Genomic DNA, 20,706 nt, shown 5'->3' with positions numbered 1-20,706 from the left:
TTCCTTTAATTCATCTATTTATCATTCATTAAATATTTAAAATTTCAATGTTTTATAGTAAGGTTAATAAGGTTCTCATAAAAAAACAACTCAGGGACTAACTTTGGTATACAATACACTGTTCCCATCTCTCTTAATAATACGGTGTAGTAATCTTATCCCTACAAAATACATCAGTATACCATTTTAAATGCTCGGTGGTTTTATTTGCTTAATTCTGAAAATCAATTTGATTGCTACGACTATTAAAGATTCTTTAAAAACTTACTAAAAATGGAATTACAGGTTGTTATTCTTCTAGAGGTTTAGTTTAAAAGTGCCATTTGTCATAAAAACTGACAATACAAACAATACAATTGTACCGAATTGTCATGAAAATTACAAGAAATTAATAAAAAACCTTGACTTATTGTCATTTCATACTTCTTGACACTCCTGAACTGTTTTTATTGATTCTTGTTGAATTTAAACAAACGTCTGAAATCACATGACACAAATTTTGCCCAAATGAGCTGTCTATATAACATACTTCTTCAATGTAAGATAGCAAATCATTAATCTGTTTCCCTGCTTTGTATGCACAGCATGGATGCACATTAATGGTGATTTTCATTAAGATGATTCTTAGAGAAGTATGTTTGTTCTTTTGAGAATTTTTTTTACAAGGCATCTTTTTTTCTTCCAGGCGAGAAGATGAAAATTTGAATAATATTTTGCAAAATGGAGGAGAATTGAGTATTACAGTAGAAGAAAAACTAAATGTGCAAGAGAAGGTTACAAATATGTCTGAATATGAATTAAGCATTGAAGAAAGATTAGGCCTGATAGGAAAAGGCGTTGATCTAAGCACTCCTATGGAGGAGTCTCACAAATTAGACCAAATAAACATGAATATCAATAAATTGGTTAGTGAAGAGGCAGTGCCAGTTCCTGTAGAAAAGTTAGAAACACAGAAAACGGTTTCAGTAATGGGCTTTTTGAATAACAACACAAAAGAAGAAAGTGAGCACTTGGAAAATGGAAATAAGTATCGTATAAATAAAGTAAATGGACATCCTGAGGAAACAGTACAGTCTCCCAGTAAAGACAAACTAGCAAAAAGCACTACAGTTGATGGGGATCCTGCTGAGCTGTCTGTTTCTAGAAGCACTGAAGATTTATCTCCACAGAGAAGTGGTCCTGTGATGAAATCTCACAGCATCACAAGTATGGACAGTGGTGGGCTAAAAATCTATGATACTGTAAATGAGAATGGATCTCAACAGCCTAACTCAGTGGTAAAATCAGGATCTGATACTGCAGATGGAAAAAACATAGTCCGAAGTAAATCTGCTACTCTTCTCTACGATCAGCCTTTGCAGGTTTTTCCTGGGTCATCATCATCATCTGATTTAGTATCTTCTACAAAAACAGTGTTCAAGTTTGACTCAAATCACAATCCTGAAGGTGCTAATGTAGTGAGGGGATCAGTGGCAGGCAGCGCACAGATGCTTTGTGCTCCCCAATATAATATTCAGTACAGCAGTAGTGCAGCAGCAAAAGATGCCTTGTGGCCCCAGAAACAAAACACCCAAGTAGAGCAAGGCAGCTTACCTCCTTCACGTCTGCTTAGGTCTGACAGTACAGAAGCTCCCAGCTATGTAAAGCATTCTGGCAACATGAATTTCTCCAATCATAACAATGTCCGGGCCAGCGCTGTGTACAGCACTCACCAGCGGATGGCTGGGAGACACGCAGATCTGTGGGCTGTCCCAGCAGGTGACAGACTGCTCCCAGGAGCAACCAGACACACTCTTCAAAGGCAGAGCAGTGTCTCTTCTACAGCCTCCATAAATGTTGGGGATGGTGGACCTTCAAGGCGGGCCCAAGTTCCCGAAGGGGACTACTTAACATACAGAGATCTGCATTCGATGGGCAGAGCTGCAGCGGTGATGTCGGGGCAGCAGCGGCCTCTCTCTGCCCGGACCTACAGCATGGACGGTCCCAACGTGACTCGCCCGCAGAGCGCGCGGCCCGCGGTGAGCGACATACCCGAAAGAACTATGTCAGTCAGTGACTTCAACTACTCACGGACTAGCCCCTCCAAGAGATCAAACCCAAGGGTTAACTCCGAGCACTCCTTACTAGACCCTGCAGGAAAAACTAAAGTTCCCCATGACTGGAGGGAACAGGTGCTGCGACATATTGAGGCTAAAAAGCTGGAAAAGGTAAAAACAATAATTCTGATATTTCTCTATTTTTCTGTGACCTCAGTATGGAATAAGATAAATACTCTGTTTTGAGCAGCTTTTAATTACTATTGAAAATCTAATTTTTATCCTGTTTTTTAAAGGATTAATGTGTTTGTGATGAGTATCTGAGAAACACTCGGTAGACTATAAATGAACTTCTCCCCTGAAGAAAAGGTGCTGTTGTTTTTGCATCATACTTGCCAGCTTAGCCAGATTGCTTTTGAATACATTAAATAATGTCATACAGACCTGCTAGACTGTTAGACCAGCTTTTTTAATTTAGGTAATTTTTACTGTAGGTTTGTATTCACAATATACTAAAATATTCCCTTGCATTTTGTGATCTTCCTGTTCTGCCTTTTTTCCATCTTATTTCTTCCCTTTATGAACAAGGAAAAAGAAAATCAGTAAAATCTATTTGGAAGTATAGGTCTGCAGCTTTAGTTGCTGAAGAATTCAAAAGCCATAATTATCATGTATTTGCCTCCAAGCCAGTTGTCTTTTGAAGTTGGGTATCTGACAGATTGTTGAATGAATATTTATTGCTGTGAGATGAGAACACTTAAAAATCTTGTTCATTTCAGAAAAATCACAGTAGATTTTGATATAAGTAGAGATGACAAACAGGATTCTTTGTGTACTGTAAATGCCATCAAGAATTTGAGCTGATACATAGAGCTGAGCAATTGCATATCTTCAAAGAAATTGAGTAGAGCCTGGAAGAGTATGATTTGTGCTGTCCAGCTAACCCAGTTGAAAATACCATCACTAAAAAATGGTTAGAATGTCATTAGCCAGATCATGTTGCTTTGGAAGAGAATTGAGTAAAGCAGCCAAATTACATTTTGATAATGCCAGCTAGACAGATTTTTAATTTTTAGGTTTTTTTCTTTTAAGAACATACTTTGCTTTGTCATTATTATGCTAAATATTTGAATATCTGTGATAGCTAGAGAAATTTAATTGAAGTTGGAAAATTTAATTGGTTGGAAAAATTACTTTTAACTATGATTTTTCTTTAGAAACCCCATTGGAGGGATGAATTTGCTTCTTGGTTGGGTTTTGTTTTTCAAGTTGCATAACTTCTGGTGAGAGAAAGGGACAGGTTTCATTTTTTAAAGAAACCTTCCCAACAGCTGTACATATTCTTCTGATCCAAGTTGTCACCTACAACAGGAAATGTCTTAGGGTAATACTGAACTGTCATGTGGGGACCCCTTGTCTCACAAGAGGGTCACTACCCTCACCATGTTCCAGCTCTAATAAAAGGCTCATTCCCTCATTTTCCATTGTCCTGGATGGATATATCCAATCTTGCATGAAATGACAAGAGAAGCAAAAATACTCAGCAATCCCTGAGTACAGGGATTCAGTGTGCAGCTCAGGCAGTTGTTTATAGCTTTTTCATTGGCATGTTAGCAACAATGTTTAATACAGCAGTGACACCTCTCTGGGTCAGCAGCAGTGTAGTCACATTTACAGAAATGGCATCAACTGCCTGACTTATTTCCTTTATATCTGACCATAGTTTTTATTATGCTTTATATATAAACTCTAATTTTCCCTACTAGACTGATGTGGAATAGCTGCTATTGAGATTTTAGCTGTGCATTTAATTTAACAGATCTTTTAAGTCTGTTTTGTATGTTTCTTTTCTTCCTGCCTTGAAGTGTTTTAAAGTAGCTTTTACTTAATTATCTGAGACTTATTTGTGGGTTTAAAAGTGAATGTGTATATAATTGTCTACTTTATATTCTCTAGGATATAACCAACTTAAAAAGAAAAATCTGAACTGTGAAAAATGTAGATATGATCCTGTATGGCAGCTGGCAAATATGATAATGTGAAAATTCTAGGAATTTACTGAATATTTCTTAGTTCTTTTTAAATAATGTCTTTGATATTTCTGTTTGTAATTAAAAATTAGCCAAGTGGTGAGGGTGCTTTATCTATAAAGCAGACTTCTGAAATGTTTTGAAGTCTGAAAAAAAAAATCCAGTAATTAAGAGAACCCATTTAAGGAGCAAGTTCAATTACAGATCTCATTTAAGGGACATACACTGGGAACTACTTTGACAAAGCTTTCATGGATTTAAAGTGGCATTTCCTTTTTTAAAAAACATAAGATACAACACTGAAAAAACAGGTATAGAAAATTAAGCATTTTGATGAATATTTAATACATGTCTTCTTGATCAGTATAGGTTAATTCTATTACTTTTGCTGTGACTCTGCTGAATTTAATCATGTTTATCATTTCTATCCTGTGCTTATTAGGAAGGAGGGTGTAGTGAACTTTTGGGGGTTGGTTTTATTGGTTATTGTTTTGTTTGTGCGTTTTTTTTCTTTTCCTAAGCTCCTGAAACACATGCTCATGGTGTTTTTATGACATTTAGTAACTGAAGATAGAGGGAGGAGTGAAGCCACTTAAATAAAAAGTGTCTGCTTGTTGGACGAATTGGAGAAGCTAGTTCTTTATTTATTAGCCCTTTTTACTTGATATAGGTGGGAAAAAACGTCTAAGAATTTAATTTGCATGAGCAGAGATTCAGAAAACTTTTAAGTCTAGCAAGAATGATTAACAGTGGGTGCCAGTGAAATAGCCAGCATTTGTAATACCTTCAACAAGCTGTAAGGGCCATTCAGTTAAGAGCTGGACTTGATGATCCATGTGGGTCCCTTTCAACTCAAATATTCTCTGAGTTTGTGAAATGTAGGGAATAACTAAAACTGTCCATCTGGGTGAATGAAGGTGAAAACAGTTCATGAGACCATTTTTAAATAGAAATTTTACATATATTAGAAGAAACAATTTGCTTACCTGATGCAAAGCATATTTTATTGGGGCATACAGGGGTTTATTTAAATATCAAACTGCTCTCTAGTGGTTACATACATAAGATATTGGAAAGCATGCCATCAATTCTGCCCTAGGCCCAACCTCATAAATGTAGTGCACAGTGAGTTTTTAAAACAGTAGTATTTTTCAGCATATTTTCCTTTCTGAGTGTGACATGCCCATTTTACTACTTGATGTGTTACAGTAGTCTCCTATAGTAGTCTTGTTGGCTTTTATTTGGGAATTAAAACTAAAATACTGCCTCTGTAAAAGTACTAGAGTCACACACAATTTAATGTGTGGTAAAGGAATTTGTCATCCATAAATTGCAGTAAGAAATATCTGCAACAGTTACCTGCAAATATCTATTACATTATCTTGCTGAATGTACAAAACTAGTTACTGAGCCTGATTGTCCTTCTCTTGCATATGTATATTTTCCTATTTTTGTTGCAGATCACTTGGGAGTTCATTAGGTGTTTGCTTTCAATTCTTATTTAATCTGAAATTAAGTCCTCTGTTTTTCATTTGCTTTATCTACTTTTTATCTAAAATGCAGAGCTTTCAGACAAGGGATAATGAAGCTTAATTCCTACTTTTTTTTCTCAGTTTTCAGTGTGCAGTGCCTTAATAAAAGACAAATGTTTAATTGTTTCAGTACTAATATAGAATTTCAGTGTTAATCAAAATGCAAAAGTTTTTCTTAAACACATTTTTGCACCACAGACGTAACATGCAAAAATATTTTGATTGATATGGCCCCAGTTTTTCTCCCTGGTTAAGCTTGCTTCAGTGTGTCAACGACAGTGACTTCAGTGGGTCTCTGTATATATAAAATTAAGTACTTAAATGTTCATAAGTTCAGAACCTGAAGGATATTTTTACCCTGATAAATTACAGGTATATTATCCATTCAGTAGTTTAGCTTTAAATTTTTATTCTAGGTTTGGGTTTTTTTTTCTCCGTTTTGAATGGACTACTGAACCATCAATGTGTTATAATGATATTTAGTAAAGTTCAGAACTCAAACCATCACACTTCAAAATTAATAAAATTCTTGTTCATTTGGTATGTAAACAGCAAAATTTCTGGTCCTGCAAACATCTTCTGACAGTAGAATTTAAATTATATGTAGTTTTGTCATATCTAACTCTTCAATGGGAATACTGTCTGTTATGTGGATGGTGGGAGTGAAGACTGAAGGGATTTCTAGACACTTTAATATTGTCTCATAGGATAACTTATGTCCACCTTTACCCTGCAGTTGATTCTAGGTAATATTAAATAAATAAATTAAAAAGACTAATACTTAGCAGTTAAGCTACCAGTTAAGGTTGTTTCAAGATAAGTAGAAGGTAGAGTTTTGTTCCCTGTAGATACTGAATTTATTAGTTCCTCTTCTACGCCAAAATGTCATGGATTTGCCATGATAGACTCCAGCTAGTCTTAAAATTACAATATTATTCCATATAACTGCTCCAAAATAAATTCTACTGTTTATTTTCTTGCATCTAAGTAAATGCATTAAGGCATTTCAATTCCCAAAACACACCCTTTTGAAGTCTGAAATGTTAATTCTTTTGTAAGCTGCAAAATGGAGAATAAATTCTGGCTTTTATCATTAAAAATTATATATATAAGTAAACCCCAGAATTATGCTACTAGCTGCCTGCATCTAAACTGATTCCATTAGAGGCTGCTTTTGACTACAAATTGGGATGATTATGATGAAAATACTTGTTATTATTTTGTACATAGCCATTTTTTCTTGATGTATTGTAGTTTCTAATATGGACTATTGATGGCTGAGTGACTGATTTCTGGTAAATGTAGCTTTCACAAAAATATAGTGAAACAGGACATGTATAGTTCTTAGAGTGTATTAGTTCAGAATAACTGAAATAATATTTCTCAAGCCTCAAATATTTGAATTATTATTTTGCAGGCCATTATGCCATAAGACACTTAGCAAACCAGGTGAATAATGGAGTTGGTACTTGGAATTAACAGTCATATTTAGTCTGAAGTTTTAGATCATGTATTCATTCCATATGTAATTTTTAATAACTTGGAGTAAAAAGCAGGGAGGTTAATGACATATTCATATTCAGATTTCAGAAAGTGTCTTCTCTGGTGTAGCAGTCTTTAGGAATTTTTTGAGGAAATGTACAACCTTCATCATGCCCAAATTGAAAAACAAAATAGGAATGCTGTTCACACTCCAAATGCCTCAATTTCTCTCTTCCTAACTAAAAATAGGTATAGGACAAATACTCTGTTTTGTCCCTAGGAATCTCTTAATGTGTTAAACTAAAACTTTCTTACAAGTCCATGTAATTTTAAATAGTATTTGTTCTGTACTGTTTACAGGGCTTCTGGGTTTCTTCTAATTTAGTGTTGAGGTGCTGTGCTCATGTAGAAAAGAAGAGCAATGATGCTTGCAGTGTTCTCAACTCTTCTCTACATCAACTGCACAATCATTTTTTTGTGCTTTTGGAAAAAGTTTCTTCCAAGAAAGAAGATTTTATAAACCATTGAGAGTTTATACTTCTCAGACTATGTAGTCACCTTGAAACTCACTTTACTGAAATCTCAGTTTGTGATGTACAAGTTCATACTTAGTTAAATTTTAGGAAAGTTCCTCCTCTTTATTGCAGATCTATCTTAGACTTTAAATACAAATCTGCATTGTCACATCTCTTTTTTCACAGAGATGGTCACTGTTTATTGACTACTTGTTTGGCTCTGTCTGAGAAGAATGGATCTAGTGGATCTAGGGTTATTTGTAGTAAGATGGTGTGCTAGAGACATTTTAATGAGACAGTTTTTTAGTCCCATCATGCATTCCTTCTATTTTTCTGTCTTTTTGCCACTTACGGAAGATAGAGAGGTATTGGAGCCTCTGAGAACTTCCTGTATAGAGACTTCAGGGAGTTGCCTGTAGTGGTGGGGGAAGAAGGCCACCTGGTTAATTACAGACACTGTTATGAGAGGAGTAGTAAGAAGATGGTTTGAGGCATGAAGAAATGAAGGAAAACTGGCTTTGGCATTTTTTCCTGGATGTTTCGCCTGAAACTTAGAGGAGCAGCAAGCTCAGATTAAATGTCTAGTGAATGTAGATTTAAGTGCTGAGAACTGTCTTCCCCTCCCCAGAGAAGGAAAACATCTGCAGACTTGTCTGGAAGCTTGAAAAATCCCTTGGCTAGAGAGAAGGGTAGGTGTAAAAGAGAAACATGGAGAATGCTCACTATGTCATTGCAACAGAGGTTATCCAAGAGCTTTGGCCAAGATAAAACAAGTATTGTCAGTAAATACTGTTTTTCAAGGGAGTTTCCAATGACTGTGCAACCAGAGCATCTGGGGAATATGAGTATGCAGAGGCATATGGCTTTGATTATTAAACTAGTTTTTGTTTCACAAGATGAAGCTAGGACAAAAGACCAGATGTTGCCTAAAGACTTGTGACTATTTTCAAAATCAGATTAGTGTACATAATCAACAGAAAATGCCTAAATGTATTTATTAATGTAAGAATTGTTACAGTACCTTAGTCAAATTACACTATTTTGAACAAAAAAACAACTTTGAATTTGATGCTTTGTGGTGTATCTTTTCCTATGATACTATTTTTTTAATGGGGTGATCACATTTTCAAGATAGGTTTGTTGCATTTATCAGGTGACCCAAGGAAGATTTTCTGTTTCTTCCCTTGCACTGTCTTTTTATTTTGTTTTGTTCTTACAGCTACAAAAAGCCATGGTGGCAAGATGGTAATGTCTCTTGCTTTCATTTTGTTATCCTTGCCAATATTGCAGGGGTCAGGTTTGCAAGATAATGAGGCTCAAACCCAAACCACTGTCACATCTGTCCTTGAGGCCATGTTACCTGTTTGATTGCCTACAGTAGCACAGGGGTGGTCTCGGTTTCTTTCAAGCCTCTTCCTTTAGATGAGGCTTGTTCATGTTCTTGAATGAAGTGTTACTGGAGTGCATTGTAGATATTATCAGGGTGGCTACAGCAAGAAAATCCAGTCAGTCAAATCTCTGTGCCAGTTTTCATTTGTACTTTACTAGTAGTGGGGTGGAGGAATGAGACAAAACAATAAGGGGTAGTTAGAGAGATTTCCACTAGTGTTTTATTGACTGGCAGCTTCTCTTCCTACAACATATTTGATATGTTGCAAATGTAATGAAAACCTGAAAATTTTGATAAGCACCTTTGTTGTTTTTTTAGACACATGAATATTTGAATTACTTTATTTACATGTAATTCTGCATGTGAACTGCTGATTGCATGCTGATTTACTGTAAATAAAAGTAAATAGGGTCACTGAGTTATGTTTATACCTCACAGTGGTACTGTTCTTGCATGGTTTTTATCTTGCATGACAATGGAATATGTTTGTATTACATGTATAACATGTCTTGTGGTTTATGCATGCTGCACTAATCTCTGTGTTAAATCTGTCCCCTCTTTATTCAGAGCATGCTGTCTCGGTCCTTTAATTCCAATTACGCTGCAGTTAGCAGCTTTCACTATGGCAGCTCTAGGGATCTGCATGGCAGCCAGGGTAGTGTTGCCTTGAGTGTTGCAGACGGAAGAGGTTCTGGTGTGCACGTTGTTCGAGTGAGTACCTACAGGAGGCTATTGCAATATATAGAGGGGGAAAGAATAAACTCTGAGGGGGTCCTCAAATTGATAAAGTTATCCTTTTACATATGCACAATGCTTTAATAAAAAGAACATAATTTGTGTGCTGGAATTTTTTTTTTTAGATGTTAAATATTTTGCCTTCACTTCATATGCTGTAAATTTATTGCAGGGCTTTTTAGTTTATTGTCATCAAATTGAATTTTCTAACTGGCTTTGTAGATGGTTGAACATATGTAAAACTGTCTGGTTCATTGTAACTTTGTGATCAAGAGATTACTATTCTGAATTTAACCTAGGTTGGTAAGATTTGAACAAAATCTTACTATTCTTTTTCCTCCCCCAAAATAAATTCTGATGATATAAACTGTACTGTAAGGTACTGTAGGCATTCATGAAAATTCATAGTCAGAAAATGTGAGGACATAGGTTTTTAACTGAGCACCATGAGTGATGTTGTGGCATCCATAGTGAGCGGGATAAAGTCAACAGAATAGTTCCTTGAATCCATGAATAGTTAGTCCCTAGCATTTGTTGACTTTTCTTATTAATTTACTGGTGATAAAAGACACCTCTACAGTTGTGAAACCTGTAAATGTGTATCAATATTTCATGGGTGTATGGTGTCTTGGCTAGTGAGATTTTCTACATAAACAATGTACTAGCTAATCAAAGAAGATAAAGAATGATGAAGCCCTTAAAATGTTTCATCCTGGGCTTCTTCTGAGATTTTTTTTTTGTTTTAATTATATGAAGGTAGTTGTCTTTACTTCTTCATTCTGTTTAAAGCATCCCCAGGCTTCTGCTCCAGGAGACCAATGCCAGGATGAAGTATTCATTTCAGGACAGCAGACTTACTCATCTGCCACACTTAGTCTCAAAGATGTTCCTCCAGACAGCATGAAAAAAACAGCTGTGCAGGTAATAATCTGCATGACACCATGGACAGGATATCATTTGCTATTATTTGCTATTATTTGTAAGGATGTATTTTTTATTAGTAGTAGAAACTTATGTTGTGGTAGCAGTTGGAACTAGGCCTTCTTTAAATGTAATACCCAGGTTTCAAAGCTGGCATAAATGAAACAGCATCCTCTTTCTGGAAGACAAAGCAGTTGACTATATGAAGGAAGATAGTTCTTGGTAGGTGCTTTGAAAGAAGAAATTTGCAGCCAAACAATTACTTGCAAGTGAAATTGGAATATGGCAGATGATTTCAGGAAAGCAATATGAAGCTGATTAAACCTTTCAAAGAACAAACTTGAAATCTGTTGTGATGAATTTGTGATGATAAACCAGAATTAGTAGGAGACACTCTGTATCCATGTCTAAGCACATCTGTAGAGGTGGGTCTTACTACAATGAAACTAAATGGATTCTTGTAAATTTTCATGATGCAGGAGTTGATTTTTTTCTTAAAACTTCAGTAATCTCAGTTGCATTACTACAGACAATGGGTATTACAAATTTGCTCAGCACTGGATACGTTTTGCCTTTATGCTCTACCTCTGGCAGTGCAACAAAAAAGTTTTCCAGTCATACTTCAGGTTTTCAGAAAAGGCAGTGGAAAACTGCGTAACCTTAATACATATGATCTGTAGCTTTAATACATATGATCTGTAAATAAGCTGAAAATGTATTATATACACACATTATCATCTCTCAGAATCAGTTTGACAAAAACTCAACAGCAGATTCTGAAATGTGTCCATTCACAGAGCATGGTTAAAGGCTGAAATTTGCACTCTTCAGTTATTTATAATACTGGAGAGCGTATTTTAATATCCTTGTATCCTGTAACTAATGGGATAATGGTGGCAGGCACAAAAATACCTTTAACTCAAGCCTGTAGCATTTTTGGAATCATACAGATGAATCAGTGACTAATTAGGGTGGATAAGAACATGGGGTATATGGGTGAGGAGGGAAAAAGGCTGCCCATCTCAACACAAAGCTGCAGAGCACAACAGTAACACCAAAATGACACCTCCAGCATCATTCCTGGTGACAAGGTTGGAATGCACTGTATGTCTTGACAGTTGTGCACCTCACTGCTGTTTGTCATCATTTTACCTTTCAAATCAATTACATATGTGGTAACAGAAGAGTAACATTTGTTGGAAATACTGCAATTTTGATATTAAAATCTTGAGCTTGGGTGTGAACTTGCTCAGGGAGTTTCCTTGTGGTCACCATAAGATGCTTGGAGAGCATGTAGTCTTGCTAGCTGGGGGGCAGAATTTTTAAATTTATATGACCTATTGGAAATTGTTACAAAATCTTTGAATTTTATGCAAGAAAAGTGCAAACTATAATGGGAACAACCAAGTGTCAATACCATCAACACTGCTAGAAAATAATGTTTGGGAAAACTTAATGAAAAAAGAAGTGCTAAAAGCAAAGGCTGTCCAATCTGTGCTAATAAATTAGCACTCAAATTTTTGTTTTTCAACTTTGTTCAGTAGGTCAGAGGTGATAATTGTACATGATATAATTGTACATGATCCAGAAAACTAGTTTTAGTAATGTTGCTAAAAATTAAGAGCAGTCACGTATGAGAATCACTGAGTTAATAAAGCAGGAATTGAGGATTGCTGCTTATAAAATGTATATACCCTGCGTATTCATGTTTTTTTCAGATGCCTTTAACAAATGGACAAATGTGCCAGCCTCAGAGACTTCAGGCAAACTACAGCCAAGTCCATCATCTCACTCCTCAATCATCAGTTGCAAGACATCCATCTAGAGAGCAATTAATTGATTATCTGATGTTGAAAGTTGCCCACCAACCTCCCTATACTCAGTCCTCTCCGAGACAAAGCCAAGAGGTAAGAGTAAGCTTTTGTTCACCTGAAGTCCTTAGTAATAATTTAATTACAGTAGCTTTGAATGTAGATTTTCAGCCAGTTCATCTAACTTTGGTTATAATTATTTAGATTCGAGTGAGAGTTGACAAGGATCCAGAACTTGGATTTAGTATATCGGGAGGTGTTGGTGGTAGAGGAAATCCATTCAGACCAGAAGATGATGTAAGTATTTTATACCAATGCTTCTTGAAAGCATTCTAATTTATAATGTTTCTCATGTTCAGCAAAGGGAGTAAAGAAAGTATATATATATCTCCCAAACTACTAAACTCCAGGATTGGAAGGGAGAAAATTGGGCAAATTATGTGGAAAATCAAGGTTGTAGGTGGTCACAGCAGTCGCATGACAGTATAGAGGGTTATTCCAGATGAGTGGTTCTTGAGCAGTTCTAGTTATCAGTTAGCAGATTTGAGATAGTGAATTATGGGGTGCACAATTAGGAATCCTCTTATAAAAGAGACAGTGATTTACCTACAGCTCTATTTCTGGTGGTTGATAATTAATCTTGACATATAAATCTGCCAAACTAAACCAAGGTGGATCACAATTTGCCCCTCAGTAAAGACAATTCTGGATTTTTAACATCAGAAAAAGAAGGTGGAGTCAAAATCCAGAGACCTGTAGAATAATATTGCATTCTCTTCTACTTCGGATGGAAGATTAAAAAAATGTTTTCAATTACATCTGTTTGATGCTGTTCTGTTATTCATAAATAAGTTCTCAAAAATGTTTTCCACCTCTGTTTTTCAAGGGCATATTTGTAACCAGAGTTCAGCCAGACGGACCAGCATCTAAGCTGTTACAGCCAGGGGATAAAATAATTCAGGTATTGTAATGACTTAATTACTAAGCCTATGTAATATAGCAGTTCATTTTCAGTTTGTACCTAAGAGCAGAATGTTTAACTTTTAGATAGATTACCAGTATATTTTCCAGATTTATTCGTATATTCTGGGACGAAGCTTTTCATTTTCTGCCACCTAACATGATGATAAGTGACAAAGACTGAAGCACGGTGGATCATTTTCACAAATTCTGAACATTTTTACACTTCTAAGGACAAAAAAGAAGTAACAAAAGATGTCATTTGGGGTAGAACAGGAGCATTTCTTTAGGCTATACTATCATTCAGTTACTGAATTTGTGGTCATTCAGAAGCAGTGCTCTGAACAGTGTGTTGTCTGAACACCATCAGTTGCCCCTGACAGCTGCTCTGCACAGCTGCACTCTCCTGTCACATCCCTCTCCCTGCTGCAGCTCCTGCCAGCCTTTGCTGCCTGTCCCCCGCTGGCAGCTGGACATGCATGAGCACTGGCTGGAGTTGCCCCGTTGCTGGCTGCTGTCTCCTGCTCTCAGCATGCACCTCGTGCTGCCCCACCTGCTGCAGGCCAGCCAAGCCAGGCGTTTCAGGAGCCAAGGCTTCTGGCCTGCGAGCTGTGTTGTTCCTTTCTCTTGGAAGTCTGTACCTATTACACCTTTTCTATCCATTTTTTTTGAAGTTGTTTAAAGAGCTCATAAGCTGTTTGTAGAGGGGTCAGGGAAATGAACAAGTGCCTTACTTTCTTAATCAAAATGGGCTAATGGGACATTTGAATGTTGTTGTAGCTACCCTTAAAGTTGCAGAGTTTGTTAAAAGTAATTATTCACCATATCATGAAAATGTTGATGGGAGTCGACTCCGCCGCATTTCAGTTTTCTAAAAACAGATCAAACAAAAAAACTCAAAACCAACGCCCCCACCCCCACTAGTATCTTGATTAAACCACAACATCCTGTGAACTGTTTGTTAAAACAAAACCACATTGAAAACTCAGCCTAATTCTTCAAATGAAAGATAAAGCCAAAAGGCACACAAGAAAACTGAACTAAGTTGTTTCAGCTAAAAGATGGCTTGTTCTTGGGCATGGTAAATAATCCTGTGCTTGCTCTTCCTCACTGGGGTGAGAAAGGTCCTAGTTCTCTTACTGATGGGGATGGTGATAACCCAACACCCAGGGCTGCCAACACATATAGGAACATGAGGAAGTCTGTTAAACCTTTGAAAAAACTGTTAGCACATTTGTTATGTATTTGCAAAGTGGAACATGTCTGAAGGGTAACTTGTGTTTTAATGGTTTATTGCTGTCTTTATAAATGTCATGCACACAAATCAAATTCCTTAATGAAGGTTTCTTGTTATGTTGGCACTGCTTGGATTTTGCTTGTTGTTTAGCAAGGAATTCAGTTTGAAAAAGAGCTAAAGGAAAAGTTGCCTTTGCATGCTTAGACAATCAGAAGCCACTTCATTTCTCATAACTAAGAGTGTTTTTTCTCATGTAACAGCACATTCTTTTTACCTGTGATAATCCCAGTGATGATGTAATGACAATCCCACTCTGTCTTGCTGCTGCTCAGACTTCTGTGGATTTTTTAAATTAATATAATCTCTTCCAAAATGCCTTTACTATCCTTGAATTTGCAATGTTCTCTGTAAAACATTTAATAGGCATGCATATTATAATGCATGTCGAATACATATGTCTAATAAAAGTATCCTACATGATTAGTGACTAGATAATTGCAAATAGGCTAGTACATTCTGTGCAAATTATGATTTGGAAGTGTTATTGCCACTTTTACTGTCTGAACAATCTACATAAATCCTCCTCTGCAACACTAGAAAGTTTTGAAAACCACCAGTTTTTGTAACCAAGGATTCAGCTGGTAACAGCAGTGAGTGTTCAGTGATGGGATAGGAACTGTAGCTTTCAAAATGTCCCAACTAAGGCACAGAGAGCACAGTTCTTTGTGAGTGACAATTCTCTCTGTCACCACATAAGTAGCTCAAGGAGAAAGATGAGATGCACAGTGGAAGCTGTAACAGTTTAAATGGGCAAATTTGTCCTTCTGCAACGCTTTGCTGACAAGGTTGAGCATGATTTTGCAGTAGTATACTCTGAGAAGATGAGCCATAGCCATATTTTCCCTGTCTTTTGTAGGCCACCTGGGCCCTGCCTGTGTTTGCCAAGACAAACTTGTCCAAGAATAACAATATTGTTTAGAGTCATAGGCAAATTCAAGTTAGGGATGATCTCAGGGTCTAATACGAAAAGATAGCTCTCAGTGCCATTAATGTTTTTGTCACGGGCCTCAATAGCTTTAATTTATCACAGATGCTATTTCTAATCTAATATTCTGATATTTAAAATGGCATGTGTCACTTGTACTACATTTGAGTTTTTTGGTGTGGCTGCATTACGGCTGATGAATTAAATATCTGATTTTAATAGTTTAAAGTTCAGGTTTCTTTTGCTTATTTGCAATATTCTTCCAAGGCTGATATGGTAGTTTAGTTTTTTGTAGCATGCATGTACCTATTGAAGTAAACTGCAAATCTACAGTGTTCTATTCTCTACATTCTTATAGAAACCTTAAGGCTTAAATAAACCAACATGAAATACAAGACACTTTTACTAACATAGCATATAAGACTGTCATTTTCAATTTTAAATATTTCGTTTTAGGCTAATGGATACAGCTTCATCAATATTGATCATGGACAAGCAGTTTCTTTGCTAAAGACTTTTCAGAATGCAGTGGAACTCATCATTGTGCGAGAAGTTTCTTCATAAGTACCTTGGATTGTGGGGATAAACCAACAGAATTCATTGAAGGACTATGGGGAAACTGAATATTTTGCATATTTTTATACATTAAAAGAACTCAAAAAGAATTATGATCAAAATCTGTACAGGAAATACTGAACTTGTGGTTAAAGGGGGAAAAACCACTGTATAGAACATACAGGAAATAATTTTGGAAATGCGTATGGTGAATAAACTTGTTTTTAAGCATTATAGCAATCTAAGGATCACTCCTCCAAGAACAAACCTGTGTTGTTTTTTGTACAGATGGTAGGTTTATTTTTGGATAATTCATACACATTACTAAACTTTGTGCAAGGCTTTGCGAAGCCTCAGTTGTAGCCAATGGACAGATGGCAGGGCTGTCTGTCCTGTAGCTGTTTATTGCCTTTATTTTTATTCACCAGATATTAATGTGTTATGCTGAACCACTTCTGTAGATACGAACGGGGATATGAAGTGTTGGCTTTGCTATGTGCACATTGTATAGATGAATGGGTAGATGGAAGGTGGTGCTGGTTGGACAGAATAAAGGTCAGGTGAAACAATTATCTGCTATCTAAATCTGGAATCAGGAGAGGAGAAAATGTGTTTCGTTCTGGAGTGTACGTCTACCAATAGAAAATGCAATAAAAGCTTACGGTGGTTTTTTTTTTTTAGGAAGACTGTAACTACAAATTTGTGATATTATACAGGATTTATTCTTAATGTAGTCATTGAATATTCATTTGCCACATGTGATTCATGTTTAGTTGTTTTCTTGCATACATAATTTTTTCAACTGTACTGTGGAATTGTGCCCAGAGATCTTTCTCTGATATGGAAATCCCCAATTTTGTGGAAATGGTGATACTTTTATCTTTATAAAAACGACTCCATTTTAAGCTGACAGATTTGAAAAATGAAACTGAAATGGCCAGTTTTTAAGGTTGTTGCCTGTAACTTTCTAAACAGACACAAAGTAAATGATGCAGGAAAGGTTATGAAAGACATCTCAATTTTGTTTGGCCTTTGCATTGCCTTGTTAATCAAAAGGAAACCATACACATGGAGCTAGGTAACCAAAGCAAGTTTGTGAAACTTTGAGCAGTGATGGAGAATGGCTGTGGTGAGATGGAGAGCAAAGGGAGGGTGTACTTACAACCCACCAATTCGTAATGAGGTTTCTTAAAGGGCTGTTCCTACAGGTAACATTAAATGTGAACTAGACACTTCAGAGTCATTAAAGGGTTTCTAATTACATTAATGTAACAGTAATTTACCACAGGCTGCCTTTGTTCCTTATTACTGTATAAAAGGTTCAATTATGCTTCTATTGATTTTGTTTACCAGAAACATTATCTTTCTCCTTTGTAATTGAATAGAGACTGCATAGTCTGCAGTGATAATTCATACACGGTTGTTATGGACCAGGGAAAAGTGCCATAGAAGACCGATAACTGTTTTTAATCAGGGCTAATAATTAGCCTATCATTGGAGCAATATTCAATTATTGCAGTTCATTTTTAATTATGTACAAGTTGGTAGTTTGAGACAGGTATAAGCGCTTTTTTCAACCCAAAAAAGTAAATGCTTTTAATAAAGCTAGCAAAAACACCAGCTTCCTTTAGTTTTGGGACAATGAGCTGGAAGAGAAAGGAATTATACATAGCTAGCAGTAATAAACAGGCAGTACTTTTTTAATAAGTGAACTCCAATATTATTGCACTTCTTTCAAAGATGTTAACTATTGCTTATTGTACTGTGTATAGTTCTAATAATTTTAATTGAAACCCTTTAACAACTCTTTGTATATTTTAATTCTTTTTAGTTGATTTTCAGTAATATTTACATAGAAAATGATTTTTTTGATATATTAGCAGAAATGTGCTGTATTTTGATAAAATTCACTTATTTTCTGTGTGCTGTTAATCTTAAAGAATGAGAAACATAGCTATATAATGGCAGGCTTCAGTGTTTAGTTGTTGTTTAGTTTCTATTTTTTTATTGAAAATGCAAAATGTTCACATCACATGTTCATTACTTTTAATCATGTTATTTTTATCACACACTGCCTTTTAATGGGGATACCTACAGACAAGTCCTAAATGACCTTGGTCTTCTACAAAACCTGTATCTTTGAGAAGGGAAAAGTCCAAAAAGCAGAACTGATTCTTTACTGATCTTGGACTGACTTTGTATACATTTTGCAGTACATTTAAATATATCACTGAGAAATTATACTGTATTGTATTTTGCTTTAATGGTAACAGAAGTTTTAAATGTTGTTGTGTCACTTAATTTTCAGATTTATGTATCACAGAAGAATTCTACCAAAAACTGTTCAGCTGGTAGAACTATATAAGTAGAGATTTATAGCAAGAAGTTTAGTACTTCTTGTGAAAATACTTGGCCAAAGCTTGTCTTCCGTCAGTTAGCAAATTAATTGTCTAATAAAACATGGATTATGCTGATTTTACTTACTAAATGTTTGAGTTTTCAGTGAATTGAAATGTGTTTGTTTTGTCAGTGTCAGTGTGTGAAGGTTAACATGTCAGACTAAATGATTTTGTGGGGAGTGGGAGAAGGATGTCTCCTGAACTAGTCCAGCCAGGATTCAACAGGATGAGAGACAATAGCGGCACTTTTCATTTTGAATGCATTGTAAACTACATTTTGAATAGAATAAAATCCATCAGCAGCCTAAGTTACTCAGCATGGCAATGAATTGATGCAAACTGTGTTAATTCTTTCTATTCTTAATAGTTCATTAAAGAATCAGTTCAACTGATGTAATGAAAAGATGAAGTCTCCCACGTATTTATTATGTAAATATTTTTTTAGTTTCTTTTTTGGACAAATTTTAAAAAGTGTATATACTTGAAAGCATTCTATGAACACAGACACAGCAATAAGCAACACACAGAATCAAACATTCATGATTATTTTGGTTTTGTTTAGAAATACGCCCTTGTCAACAGCTATGTAATGTTTCTATTGATCAGCATTTATTCAACATTCCAAATTTTTGTATATAATAAGACTGTTTCTGAGGTAACACATGGAGAATAGATAATAAACTAATGCTCTTTAAAGCTGTGTGAAATCGACTTATTTAAGTTTTAGGAAATTCTCCATAATGCTATTTTATTCTTCTATAGTTTTCTGTAGATCTCAGTACTCCATCAATATACATTAGAAAAGTCTTATTTGTGTTCCTGGCTCTGTGCATCTCAGTGCCCATGGGTCTGTTCTAGGTGATTTCATTGCAAGACTGGGTTCTTCACAAGGAAAGATTTTGTGAATATCCCCATGTGCTGGGTTGACCTTGGCTGGATGCCAAGTGCTCACCAAGCTGCTCTATCACTCCTGCTTCCCTAGCTGCACAGGAGAGAAAATAAGATGGAAAACAACTTGTAGGTTGAGGTAAGGCAGGTTGCTAAAGCAAAAGTGAAAGTTTACACACACACAAGCAAAGAGAAAAATCATCATTTTATTTTTTACTTCTTATCAGCACGTGATGTCTGGCCACTTCCAGGAAACAGGGCACCAGCAGGGGTAGTGGTTGCTCCGGATACCAACACTGTAAAAAACAAATGCCTCGCCTTCCTCCTCCTCTTCTTAGCTTTTCTTTCTGAGCTGACATCATATGGTATGAAGCACCCCTTTGGTCTGTTTGGGTCAGCTGGCCTATTTGAGTTTCCTCCCAGGATCTTGCTAACCCCTAGCCTACTGATGGGCATGCTGGAGAGTCAGCGCTGGTGCTGTGCCAGCACTGTCCAGCAGTAGCCAAACCCTGGGGTGTTATCAACACCTCTGTGGCTACCAAGGCAACACACAGCACTGTGAGGGCTGCTGTGGAGAAATGAGCTCCATCTCAGCCAGACCCAATGCACCCCAGTCTTGCAAAGAAATTACATAGGGCAGTGAGTGGCTTCTGTCACAAAGACAGGACTTTAGTTGCAAGTTAAGTAGTTTTGACAGGCAGAGAGGGATGCCTAGGTCAGTGAGAGGGTTAACATTAGGAGTACACTGAAAGCACTCTGAAGAGGTGTACAAGGGTTGTGTGGTAACCAAACTGAAGAGCTAGGCACAGAATTTCACAGGAGAGCTAAATCCAGCTTTACATCCAGTTTTCTTGGAAATCACACAACAATGTAGTAACACAAATTGTTTAGTCATTTTTCCTTGTATATGTGGATCTGGCATGCCACAATCAACACACTCAACTTTATACAGAAAACTGATTCTAACTGTAACAGGTTACGGCACTGATGACCCTGGAGTATTGAACCCCTTGTTATTTAGGTTTTCTGTATCTGCTCCCAACTTGGACATTATTTCATACCTCAACAGTTCACTTTTTCATCAAGCATTTGAGAATGCTGGGTCTAACTTAGGCTTTTCTGCCTGAAGGCACTGTGTTTCAGAGAGAAAGTTTATTTTTTGGTACAGTATTCCTGCCGCCATGGATTAAATTCAATTTTTGAATGTGTACAGAAGATTCTATTGCAGCA

At 36.3% G+C, this 20,706-nt stretch overlaps 1 protein-coding gene across 8 annotated transcripts in view; it reads left to right on the top strand.

Moving 5' to 3' along the window:
• ERBIN (erbb2 interacting protein) overlaps positions 1 to 19,284 on the top strand; it is a 115,186-nt gene extending 95,902 nt beyond the window's left edge. For 6 of the 8 annotated variants that reach the window (XM_085042700.1, XM_085042698.1, XM_085042699.1 and 3 more), the window contains 7 exons: positions 686 to 2,207; positions 9,553 to 9,696; positions 10,510 to 10,641; positions 12,360 to 12,548; positions 12,657 to 12,749; positions 13,339 to 13,413; positions 16,091 to 19,284. In XM_085042700.1, the coding sequence (XP_084898826.1) occupies positions 686 to 2,207; positions 9,553 to 9,696; positions 10,510 to 10,641; positions 12,360 to 12,548; positions 12,657 to 12,749; positions 13,339 to 13,413; positions 16,091 to 16,198 (2,263 nt within the window). In that variant the 3' untranslated portion in view covers positions 16,199 to 19,284. The remainder of the gene's footprint in view (positions 1 to 685; positions 2,208 to 9,552; positions 9,697 to 10,509; positions 10,642 to 12,359; positions 12,549 to 12,656; positions 12,750 to 13,338; positions 13,414 to 16,090) is intronic. The other 2 variants (XM_085042704.1, XM_085042705.1) reach the window with 1 other exon arrangement.
• Positions 19,285 to 20,706: the final 1,422 nt, after the last annotated feature.

The sequence above is a fragment of the Lichenostomus cassidix genome, chromosome Z (genome assembly GCF_008360975.1).
Source record: "Lichenostomus cassidix isolate B80296 chromosome Z, HeHo_3.0, whole genome shotgun sequence".
NCBI classification, from domain to species: Eukaryota; Metazoa; Chordata; class Aves; order Passeriformes; family Meliphagidae; genus Lichenostomus; species Lichenostomus cassidix.
Note: the sequence above shows the minus strand (reverse complement) of the source record. Positions and strands in the feature narration are given on the sequence as shown.